Source organism: Pygoscelis adeliae, unplaced genomic scaffold (genome assembly GCF_000699105.1).
Source record: "Pygoscelis adeliae isolate BGI_AS28 unplaced genomic scaffold, ASM69910v1 Scaffold404, whole genome shotgun sequence".
In the NCBI taxonomy this organism is placed as follows: domain Eukaryota; kingdom Metazoa; phylum Chordata; class Aves; order Sphenisciformes; family Spheniscidae; genus Pygoscelis; species Pygoscelis adeliae.
This window is the reverse complement of record NW_008824598.1, coordinates 425,748-442,947: the sequence shown is the minus strand read 5'-3', so window position 1 is coordinate 442,947 and position 17,200 is coordinate 425,748. Positions and strand designations below refer to the sequence as shown.

The window sequence follows — 17,200 nt, the reverse complement described above, 5'->3', positions numbered from 1 at the left end:
CGCTGGAGGGAAGGGATGCCATCCAGGGGGACCTTGACAGGCTTGAGCGGTGGGCCTGTGCGAACCTCATGAAGTTCAACAAGGCCGAGTGCAAGGTCCTGCACATGGGTCGGGGAAATCCCAAGCACAGACACAGGCTGGGCGGAGAATGGATTGAGAGCAGGCCTGAGGAGAAGGACTTGGGAGTGTTGGTTGATGAGAAGCTCCACATGACCCAGCAATGTGCGCTCGCAGCCCAGAAGGCCAATCGTATCCTGGGCTGCATCAAAAGAAGCGTGGCCAGCAGGTCGAGGGAGGGGATTCTGCCCCTCTACTCCGCTCTGGTGAGACCCCACCTGGAGTACTGTGTTCAGCTCTGGGGCCCCCAGCATAAGAAGGACATGGACCTGTTGGAGCAAGTCCAGAGGAGGGCCATGAAGATGATTAGAGGGATTGAGCACCTCTCCTATGAAGACAGGCTGAGAGAGTTGAGGTTGTTTAGCCTGGAGAAGAGAAGGCTCCGGGGAGACCTTATAGCAGCCTTCCAGTACCTGAAGGGGGCCTACAAGAAGAAAGCTGGGGAGGGCCTTTTTACAAGGGCGTGTAGTGACAGGACAAGGGGGAATGGCTTTAAACTGAAAGAGGGTAGATTTAGGTTAGATATAAGGAAGAAATTCTTCACTGTGAGGGTGGTGAGGCACTGGAGCAGGTTACCCGGAGAAGCTGTGGATGCCCCATTCCTGGAAGTGTTCAAGGCCAGGTTGGATGGGGCTTTGAGCAACCTGGTCTAGTGGAAGGCGTCCCTGCCCATGGTAGGGGGGTTGGAACTAGATGATCTTTAAGGTCCCTTTCAACCCAAACCATTCTATGATTCTATTCTATGATTCATATGGCCAATTTCTAGCTAGATATTTTTTACCATTGATGAGGAAGTTCAATTTCTATATTTAATATGAAAAGGCTTTGACAGCATTCTGATTTTTACACATGCTTGCTTATTCTGGGTAGAATTTCAGTAACTTGCATAATTTCAGTAGCAGGAACATTCAAGTTGAGAAACCTAATTTTAAAATCTGAAGTAGGATAATTGTTAATGTGAATGTTGTAGCTTGTGTTTGAGGCTCTAGACTGTAAAGATGGGATTAATAGTTTAGACAACGCACAGTATACGTGCTATAATTAAGGGAAATTTCAGTATTAAAAAAACCCACCTTCATAATATAAACAGTCTTCAATTTTAGTTTCTGAGATGTACGTTTTTGTTGAATTGGTTTGCTTTACCAAATCTGGGAGAGAGTGTGTATAATTATGTTGCCCTCTAGTGGTTGTAGCTCAGGTTTAAATAGTAAAAAGAAAAGGCATTTTCATGCTTAGGGAAGGGATTCAATGATTCTTGCTTGCAAATGATTACATGGGTTGTGTTTTTTACAGTACCAATATGTTCATTGGTCTGTGGACCGGCATGCTACTTCCATGACAACTGAATAACACCAGGATTGTACAGAGAAAACATAATATGCTATTATATAATTTGATAGAGAAATACCACCCATAATTATTATGACAGAAATAAAAAAAAAATCTTGATGGATTTATTGTGTAATTTAGTTTATTTTCTAATCTTACGAGATTAACTTTAGTGCCTTATTGGTGTGCTGGTTGCCATGTTTGGGGATGTGCCTTTGGCTACTGCATGGCAGTTGTATATAGTGGCACTTATAACCTTTTGATGAGGCTTTGGATTCAACTTTCAGGTGAGTGGATGTTTGAAAAGTATTCAATTCCTTCAGCCCGCCTATGTTAATTTGTTCTTGTGATTTTTTTGGTAGGCAGAATGATTTTTTTGCTTCATGTTTTCTCTACAACTGCCCTTGTTTTGTCTAGTTCAAAGCATCACAACTGAATTAATGAGAAAAATCACTTGATAACCCTTCATTCATGGGTGAACAATATACCAGCTTTCTGCGTTGAGCGGGACAAGTTCCCTGAATTGGTAGCTGCATGGAAAAGCTTGGTAGTCAGAGAGACTAGTCACCTTTCTATAATTTTGCGTATGCTTTTCAGGATTAAAACTATCTGTACTTATGTCTTCTTTCCCTGTCATCCCCCATCCTTTTTTTTAATTAAATCAATTTGGAATAAAAAAACTATCAAGGTCATCCTAGCTGCTTTGTTTTAAAAAAAAAAATGGGGGGGGGAAATGGAAATAACTCTTCTGATGATGATATTGAAATATAAAGAATGACCTAAGTGATTCAAGGTACATAGTATCAGCAACTTAATATCACTGCTTTTAGGAGGTGAACTGTGGAAAATTTCACTGTATGTTTCTAGCCATTAAAAATGCATAACATTTTGGTAAGAAAACTGTTATATTGTGTTTTGTCAGTTGGACAGTGTGACCTGAAATCTGCATATAGGTGGTTGGAGGTGTCTCTGGTTTTCATACCTGGAAGGATCTGCCATTTGGAAAATTACTTGACAGCTGTTTAAAGAACTAAAACATCAGTTTTCCTTTAAGATTTATGATGAAGGATATTTCCTCTTAGACTGACAATCTAGAACCACTGGTGCTAGAAAGAGGTTCTTTTTGTACTTTGAAAAATGTTTTCAATGTTTTAGGGGGAAATATGGCACATTTAGTACAAAAAATTGCAAGACTTGGTAATGTATTTCTGAGAGGTGCAGATGACTACTCCCAGGCTTTACAGCTGAAAGGGTGTGAGACTGCCAGCAGTACTTTGCAATTCCCTTGCCCCTGCTCCTTGTGCCCACTGGCAGATTGGTCATGGGCACTTGCCATGTGTTCTAAGTACTTTTTTATTGACAAAGATATTTTAGAAGGCATTCAGGTTTGTTTTTTTAGCTTGTCTGAAGAATAAAATTCATGGGCACAGTGTTATCAGTGCGATGTCCCTGATGACTTTGTGGGTATGATGGAAAATAGCTAGAAAAAAGACATTGAAATACTCTTGTCTGTGTGGAAAACTGTACTGGAATAATTACCTTGGCAAGTTTTGCCGTGTTAGCAAACCTTTTAATCTGTAAACCCAAGGTACCATGCATGTGATTTTTGCCCTCGACTAAGACTGGTATGAATCATGAGCCACTGTGTTTGAAATTGTAATTACCATATCCTTGAACATCTTATCTGCGCTCTGCCCCTTCCTCTGTCCGCTGGGGTTGTTCTAATGTTCTGAACCGTTGAGAAGGCTGCAGCACCTGCCCCTTGTTCTGAAGGCAGTAGGACACAGCTAAAGAAATGTCTGACTAACATTCTCTAAGATTGCCTATCAAAAATCAGCTCATACAATCTCTCACATTGCTGGCAGATCCATCTCAGTATGTGGATGCATGCTATAGGTATTTCTTTGCTTAAGCTTAAAAATTAATCTTTTTTTATTGTAAAATTGTTGATCTCAAAGGAACACCAGAATAATCTGCCTTTGTTCATGAATACCAGCATTCAATTACTGCTTGCTTTGAAAATCTTGACCCAAGAATGCATTGCAAATAAATACAGCCTCCTCCCAGACTATTTTCGCTCTCACTTTGTTGGAGGTATGGCTTGGCAGTGCCTTGAGTACAAATATTAAACTCCCAATTGTCAAATTTCTCCTCTATGCTGGAAAATGAATTTTCCGTCTTTGGATGGAGCCGCACCCTTCTCTGATGGTGTTTGGTTTCCAGTTAACTGCATTTGCTCTCTGTATGGAATGCTGAAGTTCAAAACACAGAATGAAAATAAATTAAATTTAGGTGGTTTTTTTTTTAAAAAGTTTTGGTCCTTACTTGATGCAGAGAAGTCTTCAGGAAAACATGGAGGAGCATAGTGCTCTGGTGACCCCTTGTTTTCAGTATGAGGAAGTGTGCAGTGCACTCACTGTACTTTATTTTGGTAGTATTTGTGGTTTGGACCTGCTACAAAAATATCTAGTTTGACATGATTAAAATTAGTACAGTGTCATTTGTACTTAGGCAGTTCTTTTGAGTTAGGACTTGCACTTCTGCATCTTCATTGGCCGCATTGAATTTATATCACCATAACATTAAGCTTATCCTCAGTATAGTCATTTTAACTGTAGTTCAGAAATGTGCTGAACATTATTTTCCTTGTGACACCTATCATCTGTTAATAAATAGTTCAGGAGCAGATGATGTCCCAAAGCAAGACATCTTGGCTTTATGCAAAATGAATTAACTAGACCTGCTGCAGATGTTTGTTTAAAAAAAAAAATACTGTAGTCACATTAGAAAAGTCCTTTCACATGGATTATGTCCCTTGCTAAAAGGGAGACAACTTCATAAATTCTTCAGGGTATTTTTAGTGTTTCTATGTAGCAGTATTGTGACGATACCAAACCACTGTTGCATTTGGAGGTGTTTGTGAAATCTGTGGGTTTTTTCCTTTATCTGAATTGTGTGATCACTGGGAGTTTTCTCTGTCATAAAACAGCAGCAATATGGAATTAATAATAGTAGGTAAACACAGTACCTTATGTAGAAGGAGTAGAAATGAGGAAAGGTTGAAATAGTTTCAAGAACTTCTCCCTTTACTCTCTATACAGTTGAAAAGTGAACATGTGAGAAGAGATTTTTCTTTGCGAGGAGTAAATCATTACAGTTAGATGTAATGATTAACTAATTGGAGAAACTTGGCAGTGTGTAGCAAGATCGTTAAGCAGCTTTTGCAGTACTGCACCTGCCTTGAAATGTCTGGGATTGTGGTTGAGAGTTGGAGTTTCCTGATAAACTAATGAGCTGCCTCATATTTTTTGCTTTCATATAAGTAGATCTTTTCTTTTGGCTCTTCACCTGGTGTTGTGGTTTTTCTCCAATTTGCTTGCAAATGAAAAAGGTAATTGTTTGCTGATAGAAGTTTAGTAATGCAAATTTCCTAAGGAAAATTTCAGTTTCAGTTAATTTTTTGCTAATCACTTAGTTATCTCGTTAATTCAAGATTTTTGAGGAAGCAGAAACAATGCATAATGTTAGTGTTGTATTTTTCTTTCTAAGTATTTACTGTGCCAGATCCTGATAGTATTTCAAGATTTCCTTTTTTTTTAAACATTTGTTTTTCATTTATCTTCTGCTTTTCTGTCACTTCTGCCTATTCTCCAATGTTTTCCCACTAAAACAGTTCAGAGTTTATTTTAGTAGGTGTTGTAGATCTTTGGTTTTATTTTCTATTTATGCAAGGTTTTAATAAGGTTAGTCTCTTAAAATTTAAAGACCAGGAGAGACCATTTACCTCTGGTCTTAAATTAGGGCAAAGCTATGTCCAAACATGATAAATCTCCCTTTTTATGTTGTACTTCTCATTGCTGTAGTTGGAGTCAAGACCACAGTTTATTTTTATCTCGCACTGTATAAAGTTGGTCAAAGAATGTAACTGCCAAGTTTAACCTCTTCTTGATTGTGAATTTAAGAACAAAAATTTTAGTTCTCTGGATAGTCTTAGCATTTTTCCCTAGTGCAGAATTTTAGTACAGGTGCTTTTGCCACTGGAAGGTAAGAGTAAATTGCAATGATAAATTGCCAACCTTTAGGAACATACATTTGAAGAGAAATTAGAGTTATATATGGGAACCTGCTCTTTGCAGGGCTTATAATTCTTTATTTTTTTAATCTGGACACATGCATCCTACAAGTGCAGTCTTTGGGATTTTGTACACTTCAAGATAATGTTTACTTTTGTTATTGCAAAGTTTGAGTATGTCACATTGCCAAACTCTCATTAAATATATTATAGTAAACAATAGTATTTAGCTTTCAGTCTAGTTTTGGAGGAAAGTATTCATGAAAGGGCATCAGGATTGATGAGTATTTCAGCAATATTTTAAACTTAGAAGTTATTATCTTAAGTGATTATCCTGAAGAAGCCTGGATTTCTGGGTAATGGCCTATTAAGGTGTTTTGTTTCTTTTCTTTATTTTAAAGCCATATTAAGTTGCAGTATATTTCCGTAATTGATTAATATAGAGAACACAGTAACTTTAAGAGAAACCTCTGAAAGTCACCTTGTCCGTATGTTTTCCCCAGGGTAAATGTTTGATGTGGTGATAGAAGTTGATGTAAATTATACAAAGTAATCACTAGTATCACAGTGATATGTGATATGTAGCTGTATAAATGGCTTGCGTTAACAAGAGACTGAGCTTCCTTAATGAAATAGAGCAGAACAACTTCTTTGCAACAAGTACAATATCCTTCTAGAAACCTGTTTTTTTATCTATTTTTTAAACTGTTTTTATGAGTCCATGACACTTGCCAGGTTTTTAATATGGGGCAGGAAATTTTTTTCCAAGTCTTTGTATGTTGTGTTATGATATTGTTGTCTATGACAGCAGTAATACAAAGTGAGTGTCTTCATTATATTGCTTTTGTATTCTAATGAGTCAATTTGAGCATCTTGGGACCATGTGTGAGTAATTATTTCTCAGGAATCTTTCCCTTGATTGCATTTTATTGTTAATATATTTTAGCTTAGCACTTAAAGTAGTAATATACCTTAATCTCTAAGCATCTTCAGGATGAGAATTTCACATAGAATGAAAATTCGACTTGAGAATTTTCATGTAGGATGAAAATTCAGATCATTTTTTGTTTTCCTCAAGAAAATTTGCTATAAATAGCACTGAGTTGGGGAATTTTTTTTTGTCGGAAACTTTTCTGCTTTGTCTATATTCAGAATGGAGTTGCATCTCCTTTTCTGAGGCTGTTAATGTCCTTAGTCTATTTTGTGATTTACTTACAAAAGGAAGTTTTAAAGCATGGCATATGTGAAGAGACAGACTTTGATTCAGCTGTGAAGAGAATAAATATAATTTTTTTTCTAATTGTCCTGAAACCACCCAGCATTTGTAGCAGAAGGCTGATTTTCAGGAATTCTTGTGAACTGTGAGGACAAAAGTTAAGTAAAAGAGGTATTCTAAAGAGTAGTAATTAGTAACTATGGTGACAGATGTCTTACTGTAGAAAGTCAGTCAGCTATATATAAACCAAATTACTTGTTAATTAGAACTCTTCCTCTAAATCTCTTTGTAAAAAAAGACTTTTGTATCAAAACTAGTGACATTGATGTGGAGAGAGATCTATTTTTGCATGGTGTTGTCACGTTTTGAGATAAAACATTTTATCTTGGGGGTTTTTGGGGAGTATCTTGTCATCCTGCTCCTTTTGACAGTGAATGCCTTTCTGGATTATTTGAATAACCTGTGGATAGATTAGCGCTCATGAGTAACTTTTACCTTTTTGAACTACTTTTATTCCACACCTTCTGTTTACCACAGAAACCTTTATTCAGAAAACTTTATTCAGTAAAAGAAATGAATATTGCGTACCATGCCTAGGATTGCTTTAGGTCATATCCTTCAGTGTGAATCTTCTACGTGAATGTACTTATTACAGAATTTTGAGGAATGAGGTGTTACTGTGTAATAGAGGGTGGTCAGGACTTGTTCTTCTGTGACTAGGTGTTTTACTGTATTTTGCCATTACGGAATGTGATTATAGGGAGGAGTTAACTGTCAAGTTAGGTTACAAATTGTTGTTTCTAGAAAATAGAGTTTGTGAGGCTACTTGAATGCCACCAGTCCTGCCAGAGGAGGGTGGGGGCAAATAGGTTACCAAGGAGAACCACCCTTTTGGATAATGTTTCTATTCATGTTGGTTCCAGGGTTTTTTTGTTTAAAAAAAAAAAAAAAAAAAAAGACAGGACTTGGGCACCTTTTGTGCAAAGTTTTGGATGAATGCACATAGACTAAAAGCACTGTCTTCAGTATAATCTGTTACTTTAATGTTGGTATCCTCTGATGATCATCTCGTATGAAAGAACTTTTTCCATATAAATTACCGTCATCATAATACTACTATATTTTTTCCAGAAGTTTTGTTGTTCTAGGTGTTTGGAGTGCTGTTAGTTCCTTTTAGAGCTAAAGTAAATAAATGAAATCTGAATGTGGGTTAGTGATGTTTGTACAGTTCTGTATTGATCATTGGGGATGTTGGGGGTTCTAGGAATTGTAATGCAATTTGTTTCCTTATATTTTATGAAAGCAAAGATGATGTAGGTCATCATGGTTTTCTTAATTTACTCCAACTTCAGACAGAGAAATCCAAATTCTGGTGTGAAATGTACTTTAAGGTCTTAAGATTCTGATGTATAACAATTGACAGAAATCAGATGGTTGACATTGTAAATACAGCCTGCTCTCTGCTGTTCTCTTCTTGAATGATGATGCTGCTGCGGGAGGTGTGAGTATATGACTTAGGAACCAGTTTCTGAAGTATGCTCATTTTTAGCCCAGGTCATTGTTATATACCAACCAAATTAAGCAAACTGAAAATGGTAGGAATTCTAAAACCATGCTGAATTGTTCAGCTGTCCCTGCCATTAAGCCAACTTCGCTTTCTGTGATGGGTAAGGAGCAGATAACTAGGATGGTGGGTTCAGCTGCCTTGTTTCTTTTGTCCATTACCACATGTGAATTGAAGACCTGTCTTGAATGGTATAGTGATTGTGAAAGCTGTGTGGGACTATGGTTTGAAGTTGAGGGCAACAATGCATGATTACAGCAAATTTTTTGAGATAAGCAGTACAGATCTTCATCCTCATTCTTTTATATATCTCCGCAAGCTTTAAATTGTGACCATGGGTTTTTGCTTCTGTTACAAACTAGAGAACTTGGGTTGTGATATAGTTTGAGTTCCTAAACTTAAACTTTTAGCCATCTTCTGCCAGTCTCTTTAATATGAATTACTTTGAGAAATGCAACAGTACAGCTCAAGAATTTTATCTGATAATAAATAGCCCAAACCATTTAAATAGAATGCTTTTAAGCTCCACATAGCTTGTTCTAAAATGGAATAATTAAAAAGTATTGCTTAGTCTTTTTAGTAGCCTTTCTGTTAATAATGACCACTTCCTCATACAAATTTAAAAATACTTTTAAAGTAAATGTCTGATATCCTGTTTCTGAATTTTCCTGATGTAAAGTAGATTATGTGGATAACTGCAAATATTGAAGAATAGTATAGAGCTATTGATTAATAGTAACCTTGAGTCCTGAGCTTTTCACCTTCAGACCAGTAAGTTCAGTTAGAACTATTAGCAAATGTGGGGTTTGAATAGTGGTTTAGAAAGTAAATGCTTTTGCCTAATGGGCACAACAGGTTTGAGACAGTATTAACCCTGCAAACATGCTGTCATTTATGTTTTTCTATTTTGTGAATGTTTTCAATATGCCATTATTTAGAATTCTGATAGGTGTATCTGTAGAACTCACCAGTTAGGATAAGTATTGCAATGTAGTATATCAAAAGAAAGGTCTGTGCTGAACTGTTTGCAGGTACAACACACCTGGAAATGTTTGTTCTGTTTTGTTGAGGAAGATGACATTTTGCTACCAAGGAACTCACTAGAGCAACTCAAGGTTGTGGGCAAACATATGTTTTGTGCACAGTTTAAGCTGTTAGTGCCTCTCGGTGTTTGGCATTGCTCCTCTACCTAAGGTGGTTCTGCCTCCTCCCCACAAATCCAGCCTGTCTTCCCTTCCCCATCATAGCCCCGTGTCCTTTTCAGGCAAAGTCTGCTGAGTTATCTCAGCCAAAAGTTAAGCTGAATGACAGGGCCTGTAGTGGACGTCAAAGCACTTGAACTATCAGGACACAGCAAGCAGCAGAGGGATTAATACTTTACAGCACTTCAAATACATCCAGAAAAGGCTGAACTGTTTATACCCAGATTCAGTTATGCTGGTACAAAACTGCTTTTACTGCCACAGTTTATTTTGCTTGACAACAGGTATGAGCAACTGGCAGGGTTGTCCTGGCAGTACAGTCAACAAAACTCCAAGGTGTAAACAGACACTGAACAACGTGGTCAGCAGAAGTGCATGTTCACTGCTGTCCTCTCCTTCCTGCCCCTTGGAGCTACTGGCAGGTTTGGAAGCATAGCACTGAATTCCTGGGTGTAGCTGAGGATTTTAACCTTTCTCATCAGAGTAGCTGGATTTAGGTTAGGCTTACACTTTCAGTTGGAAGTTTAGGGTGAATATTTTTTTGTCCAGTGCTATGTCAACGAAGGTTCACTTTTTCCTTTTTTCTTATTTACTGCATAGAAAGAGTGGTTAAGTTTATTTTCCAAAGAAGTTACTGAAAACTACTAACAAGTTGTGGTTCTCTCTGGGGACCCTCAATACTTACGGTCCCTGAATAGCTGTCTGCCGCTCCTTCAGTTTGTTCAATCTGATTGGAAAAACCTTTCAGAGCTGGTCACTTCTAGTTTCACAGCCTGTGCCTGCCTCAGGTAGCTAGAATAATTTTAAAAAGGAGATTTACTAAGAACTCAAAAGTTAGCGCACTAGTTTTGTTTCTAAATTGAAGGAGCTGGTGTTTAGCAAGCAAAGAGCTATTAGATCCATGTGTTTAAGATATAAAAGACTAAATAGAAAAGCAATTTTACTTGATGTACCCCACCCTGTGAATTATGCTTGCTTATGGAGACAAATACTTCTACTTCCTTGATAGGTGGGTGGAGTTAGGCAAGTGAGAGGAAAGGAATTTAGGATGTGTCTAAGCAGACCAGAATGAGGAACTCAATCAATTGGATCTGGAGATAATTTAGCATTTGAACATCTCTATCTTACAGCCAAAGGAGCGACCTGGAATTCAGTGTGGTTTGCACAGTGTACTCTGCTAGCGGAAGTGCTGCTCCCAAAATGAGAAGTGTTAACACTTCAAGGAAGATAAAGTAATCTTTTAATTGTATGGGAGAAAAAGCTGTCTGGCTGCAGTGTGATAAACGTTGGCCATCTTGGTTTGACCCCATTATATATTATTTTAAAATCTTTGTGCACAATTCAGATTGTGCAAAGCCCATGTACTTCGTCTCCTAGTAGAATGCTCAGTGTGAAACAAGTAGACAAACACAGTTGTACTACTCAGTCCAATTTTGGACTGAAGTATTACTTTAGGGCAAATATTCCAATTTTTAGATCCCCATTTACTTGCTGCATTTGAGTATTAGCTTTAGTACTCAGGGGGTGCATTTGTAATGCCAGCATTAATTGTTTAATGGTTGATCATTTAGTTTGTAGCATGAGTAGGGGAAGAATCTGCCATCTTAATTGCAGCATTTTATGGCTTAATTGCTCTAGCTGACAGCCCTGCTGCCCCTTTGTGGTAGTAAACATGGCAAAAATTAAGTTTCCATCTCCTTAGTGACTATAGTTCAGTTTTTGATGAACTAATTTAAATCCTTCTGGTTTAAACTAATGCCTCAAAGCCTGTATAACAGGGCTCTGATGCACGTGGGAGCTGTGTATGCTTCTTTCACACAGAAAATAAGAGATGAAGAAAAGAATGGTAAACTAGGAGGTCCTGAAATTGGGATTCTCTTTCTATGTTAGTTGTCTAGGCAGTGAAAATACATTGAATGAATAAAATTAATGATTGACTTTCTGTAAAAGAGGCAATGACCTACATTTTGGTGCTTATTATTTGCTTAATTATTAATTCAGCTATGGAATGAGGCTGAAATATGTTTAAATATATGCTGTGGTCTATGTCTGCATTTTTAGATGTAAAATTTGTTCCTCTTCATGGAGTGAATCTCGCATCTCTGCTGACAAACTGTCTCAGTTCTCCAGTAATTCTCCTCACTGTAATTCTCAGTGTAATTGTCCTGAACTGCAGTTTCAAGCTGGGTTAGATGGAGTGGCAGTAATGTGCTCTTAAAATGGAAAAGGACAGCTATACATAGTGATAGCAGTTTTTTGTGAGTCTGTCTTGATCGCCATTCTTGATTTACTGCCTTACTGCAGTACTGGTACAGTTCTACCCTAGAAGAGTCCTGAGGTTCTTTTGTTCATTGTATTGTACTTAGGGTAGTTACGCCATAAGAGTATTTGAAAAAACACTGTTTAAACAGTTAAGAAGTCATTAATAGAGCACTTACTCTTTAAACATTGATTATTTTTTCTGTTGTTCTGTATGTGGAGCACTTACTCTCCATCTTTATCTTGTAATGAGCAGTTGTGCAACAGAAAGGTCTCTGATATCTTTGGCCTTTGAGTGTGTGATTGATTATTATGCACTGCTGTTATTTTGAGATTTTAATTTTGTTCTGAGAAAGCTAAAATGTTAAACTAGCAAGTTAATTAAAAGTTCATTTTCAATGATGCTTTTGGCTATATTTTAGGCTAATTCTAGAACTTCATGTTAAATGTCTAGTTTGAGGCTCGGTGAAATAATGCCACATATTGAGACATGCTGTATATCATCAAGATAAAGACGAAAAAAGCGGTGCTAAAAGCAGGTCTTGTAATAAGATATTAAAACAAAAGCTCGTCAGTTGCTTGTTCTACCCTTGTGTTGTACTGTAATTAAAGCCAGGTGATTAAATCACTGAAAAAGTGTGCTTTCTTTTCAAGATTTTCTGTGCAGCTCTGAGCCCATCCTTTGTCTTCTCTGAGATCCTTCAGAAGTGCCTCATCCTATACCAGAACTGCATATGGCTTGGGAAACAAAACGCTTCGTGGCTTTCTTACTTGTCAGGCTAAGTAAGGAGTTATCTTCAGCCTACCTCTTGGTAGATGTTAGAGTAGTAGTCATCAAGCAGAATGTTTTTTGTTGTTGTTGTTACTTGTTTTTATTTCTTTGAAGAAAACAGTCTACTTACTTGTCATAGGTGAAGTTAAAATTGGTCCTTCTGGAGCATAGCAATTTTGTAACTTCCTAATATCAGCTAGGATTCATATATTGTATGTGCATAAGTTTAATGTATTATAATCTGGGATCTCTGTGGAAGAATTTTTCTATTTCGTTAATCAGGAAATACTAGGAATTTGTTACAGGGGTAAAAGTTGTAGTGCTATCTAACTGCATGAAAGTAAAATGTAGACTGTGATTTAGCAAGTTGGTGGTACTCTTCTGAATCATTGACCTAGAAAGCAATGGAACTTAAATGGAATGTGATTTTTATACACCACAGGTCAAAGCAGAGGAGGTTCTTTTGTTCAATTTGCAAAACTGAATATTAACTGGAAATATGATAAATACTAGATTTGTAAAATTAATACATAATTCCTTGTAAAACATGGAAACAAAAATATGTAGGTTTTTTTGAAACTTCCTTACTGTGGTTTCTAGAGAAGATGGACTGTACTGGAGAAGATTGAGTGTACTGATGAACTGCAAGTTTGACTTTATTCTAAAGTCTCCATAAGTCTTGTGGAAGCAGCATGGTAGAATGTCTGCAGTTAATTGAGTTAATGGGTTATAAATGAGAGAGGATGCAAACTATCACAAGAACATAAATTACTAAGGAGGAAATGTGGGCTGGGATTTCTTTTTCTATCTGAGGAGGTGTTACGATACTGGAGAGTAAGTTTCTTAAATAGTTGTATGTTACCTTGTATTTTAAGAAAGAGGGAAAGCTACCACTCAAACTATATATAGTTGTGATCTGAATTAAGGTTGTGATAATTCTTTAACAGTCCTCAAAAGCTGAGGTGTTATGAATGTTCATGAGCTATCCTCTCCGCTTTAAATTGGACTAGTTGTTAATATGAGGCACAAACGGGCTGGGACTTTAGTTTGATCTGAAGGGAAGTGTGAATTATAAAAGCAAGTGTAATTAGGTCAGTATATGCTGCCCTTTTTTCTGGCGGTACCGGCTTAAGCACCTCCTCATATAACTTGCATCAGCTCTCAAAACTGGTTTGCAGTGACTAAACAAATGCTTCAGCCAGTACAACTAAAGAGGTGGTGGTGCAACTCAGCAATGAGCATCGGGGAAGGGAAAGATTTATAATAACTCTTAAACCTGGCACTGCTGCTGAAGTTTGTTGGTTTGTGCTGGAAAGCAGGAAGAACAAATGGGGCTGGTTTCACAGAAGGCGCTGTGTTACGTAGCTGCTGTGTAAAAGGCGTTGTTTTGGAAATTGGAGAACCCACCAAGGATACTGCATAACTAATAGTATATTAAATAGCAGTATACTACCATAAATACTAGTTATTCTCTACAGGTGTTTGTTTCAGGGCTTGCGCTTAATTTTGTTTTCTAGAGATAACTTGTAGTAATGATACAAAAGTGACGAACGGATAGACCTTTAAGATAATTTGAACTAGTGATTCACAACTAGTATGGAAATAACATTTGAATTTGCTGCATGAAACGGACCAGTGCTGTGGGTTGCTGACCAATTGCTACATTAAAGACATGATGACTTGAATCCTTTTTGCGAAGTCTGGAAGTCAGTACGTTTCTACTTAGACATCAGCTTATTAACATGTTGTTGGTTTTACTTATTTCTTTACTAGATGCAGGAAGAGGAGAGTATTTTAATCCTGTTTGTAAAGACTTTAAGAGCATCACTTCTCTAAAATTTACATAATGAAATTCAACAGCATACAGTTAAATGGACATTAATTTGTTAATTATTAAATTTAATAACATTAAATTTAATGTGTATTTTCTATGGCCACTTGTTTACAGACCTTTTTTTGCAGTTTGAATTTTGAGAGTCTACTGGTATTTTGTAAGGTTTGTGTTGCTGATGCTCTGTTGCACTTCCTTTCCTGTGGTCACTCTTGTATTTCCCTGTGCTATCTTGTCTGTGCCCCGCCTGCAGATTCTGCAGAAGTGTGTTTACAAGGGACAGTGATTAATCAGAAAGTTGGAGGGATAAAAGGCAGATATTATGCATAGGAAAGAAAAGGGTGGGGAAGAACAAATAAGCACAAGCATGTTTGTTTCTCCTTGCTTGTGACTCACTTTTTCATAACAGAAGGATTTTCAAATGGAGCAGAACGATAACTGAAAACAAACAGGAAGTAAAAAAATAATTATCTCTGCACTGAACCATGAGAGGGTTCAGTACTTTCAGATTAGTAAATGAACAAGCTAATTAATTTGATTGGCTTTTAAACCTACAACTGTTATAAAAGCTATATTATATGCTATTATGTTATTATATAGTAATATATAGTATTTCATAATATATGGAGTATTATTTAGAGTAGGGTGGGTCTGATTGTTAATGCAGTGAATGCAGCCATAATTTCTTGATCTATCTATAATTTGTGTTTACCCTTCATCTTTATGTACATATGACTGATGATTATTTTCTTTTTCTTCAATTTAAGATCAAAGGCATATCTTGGAAAAAAAATCTTTCATGTGCTGCTTTTCATTCTGTCATTGCGTACACCTAGCTGAGCTTTCCTGTGCTGGCATTCCCCTTGATTACTGTATTGAGTCCCATCTTCCGGACCCAGTGGCACTTAAGCTTTCAGGTTAGGGGCACTGCTTTGTGCTACTCAGGACGAGCATGTAAGATACGCATGCTTGGTGTCATTTTCCAATATGAGATCTGAAGAGTCCTAGTGCTGGTCTCTCACTCAATTTTAAACCCACCTTTTCCCTCGACGCTTATTATTTTGAGCTATATTTCACTTTTTTTGAGGAGTGTGATAATAAAGGCAAATAAAAGCACGGAAAAGTTTGCATGGAATCCTGAAAAAAAATCATCAGTTGCTTTCATAGGAAAAACATGGGAATACATTCATTTCTCTGAAGGCAACATCTCTCCCCCAGCCTTATGCTTGCTTTGAGACTTGATGAGATTCCTTATGCGTGCAGGAAGGCAGGGGTTTCTACCATCCCATCAGGTTCCTGTAATAACTATTGTCATCTTGAACTACTGGAAGTGATTCATTTCAGTAGTTACACCTGCCTGGTTAGTAACATTCCAGTCCCCTCTTTCATGCTGTCTCCTCATCAGGTCTCAGCCAGTGACTCTGATCTTCTGCCAGGTGACTCACGTGTAACCTCTTCTCAGATGCAGCAGTTTTGACTAGAAGTCTTGTGTCATAAGCAGTTTCAGATTCAATAAGTTGCTATTAAAATTTAATTAACTCTACAAATGGATATTTACAAAGATACTTGATGATGCAGCAATCTTGAGATTAACTTAATGCTGTGAACTAGTATCGCTGAGAGGTAGAAGTATCCTTTTTTTTTTTTCCTTAGTTTCACCATGGTCTAATTACAATTCCTGAATTCTGTCTTCTGCCAAAGCTTTTCCTTGTGCCCTCCGTGCTAGTCTTCCCTGCAGCATGTTTCTGTCATGGAACGCCAGTACCTTAAATGTATGAGCAGTTAGAATTTTTGTGTGTTGACCAAAATAAATATAAATTCTTATGTATGTGTGGCAAAAGGTGTTGTTGCTAACAATGACTGATCCTTTCCATGCAGGCAGTAGGTTAAGTACGGTTTGTAGCAATTATTTGCATAGTCTATGTGCTAGAATTCAATCATATGTTAAACAACTAAAAATCAAATACAAATATTTCTTGATAATGTGAAGGTGTTGCATCCTGCGTTGAGTTTGATACACTTGTCCTCTTCCACATTGGGAGGTGAAGCTATATTTTATAGCAAATAAAATTTTACTGGAGCTCATGTTTCATCATACTTGTTTTGTTTTTTTCCAGATACTTTACTATTCTTTTTGTTTGTTTTTACAGTTCTATCTTCAAGACACTAAAAGTAGTAATGGTACCTTTATTAATAGTCAGAGACTGAGTAGAGGATCTGAGGAAAGCCCACCATGTGAAATTATGTCAGGTGACATCATCCAGTTTGGTGTAGATGTGACGGAGAACACGCGGAAAGGTAAGGGTATGGATCATTTCTTGGTTGTTTTGTTGTTTTTTTTTCCCCCAAGTGTATTTATTTAGAACATCTTACTACAATCCAATCTTCTTCTCAAATACATAGAACTCTCAAAGGGAATAAGAGAGGCTGTTTCTTAGCGCTGTTTTGATTATTGCCACGGCTAGTGTTACCACATTAACAAGTGAACATAAAAATGAGAGCATCACTTGCAAGTTGTCTCTCTGTGAAGCAAAAATTTTGAGATAAGCAAAACTTATTTCCTTATTCCCATTTTTATGCTCCTTTGCAGCGTAAACCCCTCATCAGGGTTCAGGGCAACTCTCGGTGGTTTTTTGGAGTTGTGTGGTGAAGCGTGTGACAGTTAGGTGTTTCAGAATGACGCAGCAAGTTTGTGACTAAAGTTTCGCAGAGCAAATCGAGCAGGAATAGGGTGTTTTTACTTTATTTGTGGTTGGCTGTGGATGAGGTAGTCGGGAGGCAGAAGGCCGGGGCCCTGCGGCCCTCGCCGGTAGCGCTGCCGTGTCCCCGCGGGCGGCT

At 37.4% G+C, this 17,200-nt stretch overlaps 1 protein-coding gene across 10 annotated transcripts in view; it reads left to right on the top strand.

Annotated features, from left to right (window-relative positions):
- SLMAP (sarcolemma associated protein) overlaps window positions 1–17,200 on the top strand; it is a 92,648-nt gene that overhangs the window by 22,424 nt on the left and 53,024 nt on the right. For all 10 annotated transcript variants that reach the window (XM_009322301.1, XM_009322306.1, XM_009322302.1 and 7 more), the window contains exon 2: window positions 16,513–16,660. In XM_009322301.1, coding sequence (XP_009320576.1) covers window positions 16,513–16,660 — 148 coding nt within the window. The remainder of the gene's footprint in view (window positions 1–16,512; window positions 16,661–17,200) is intronic.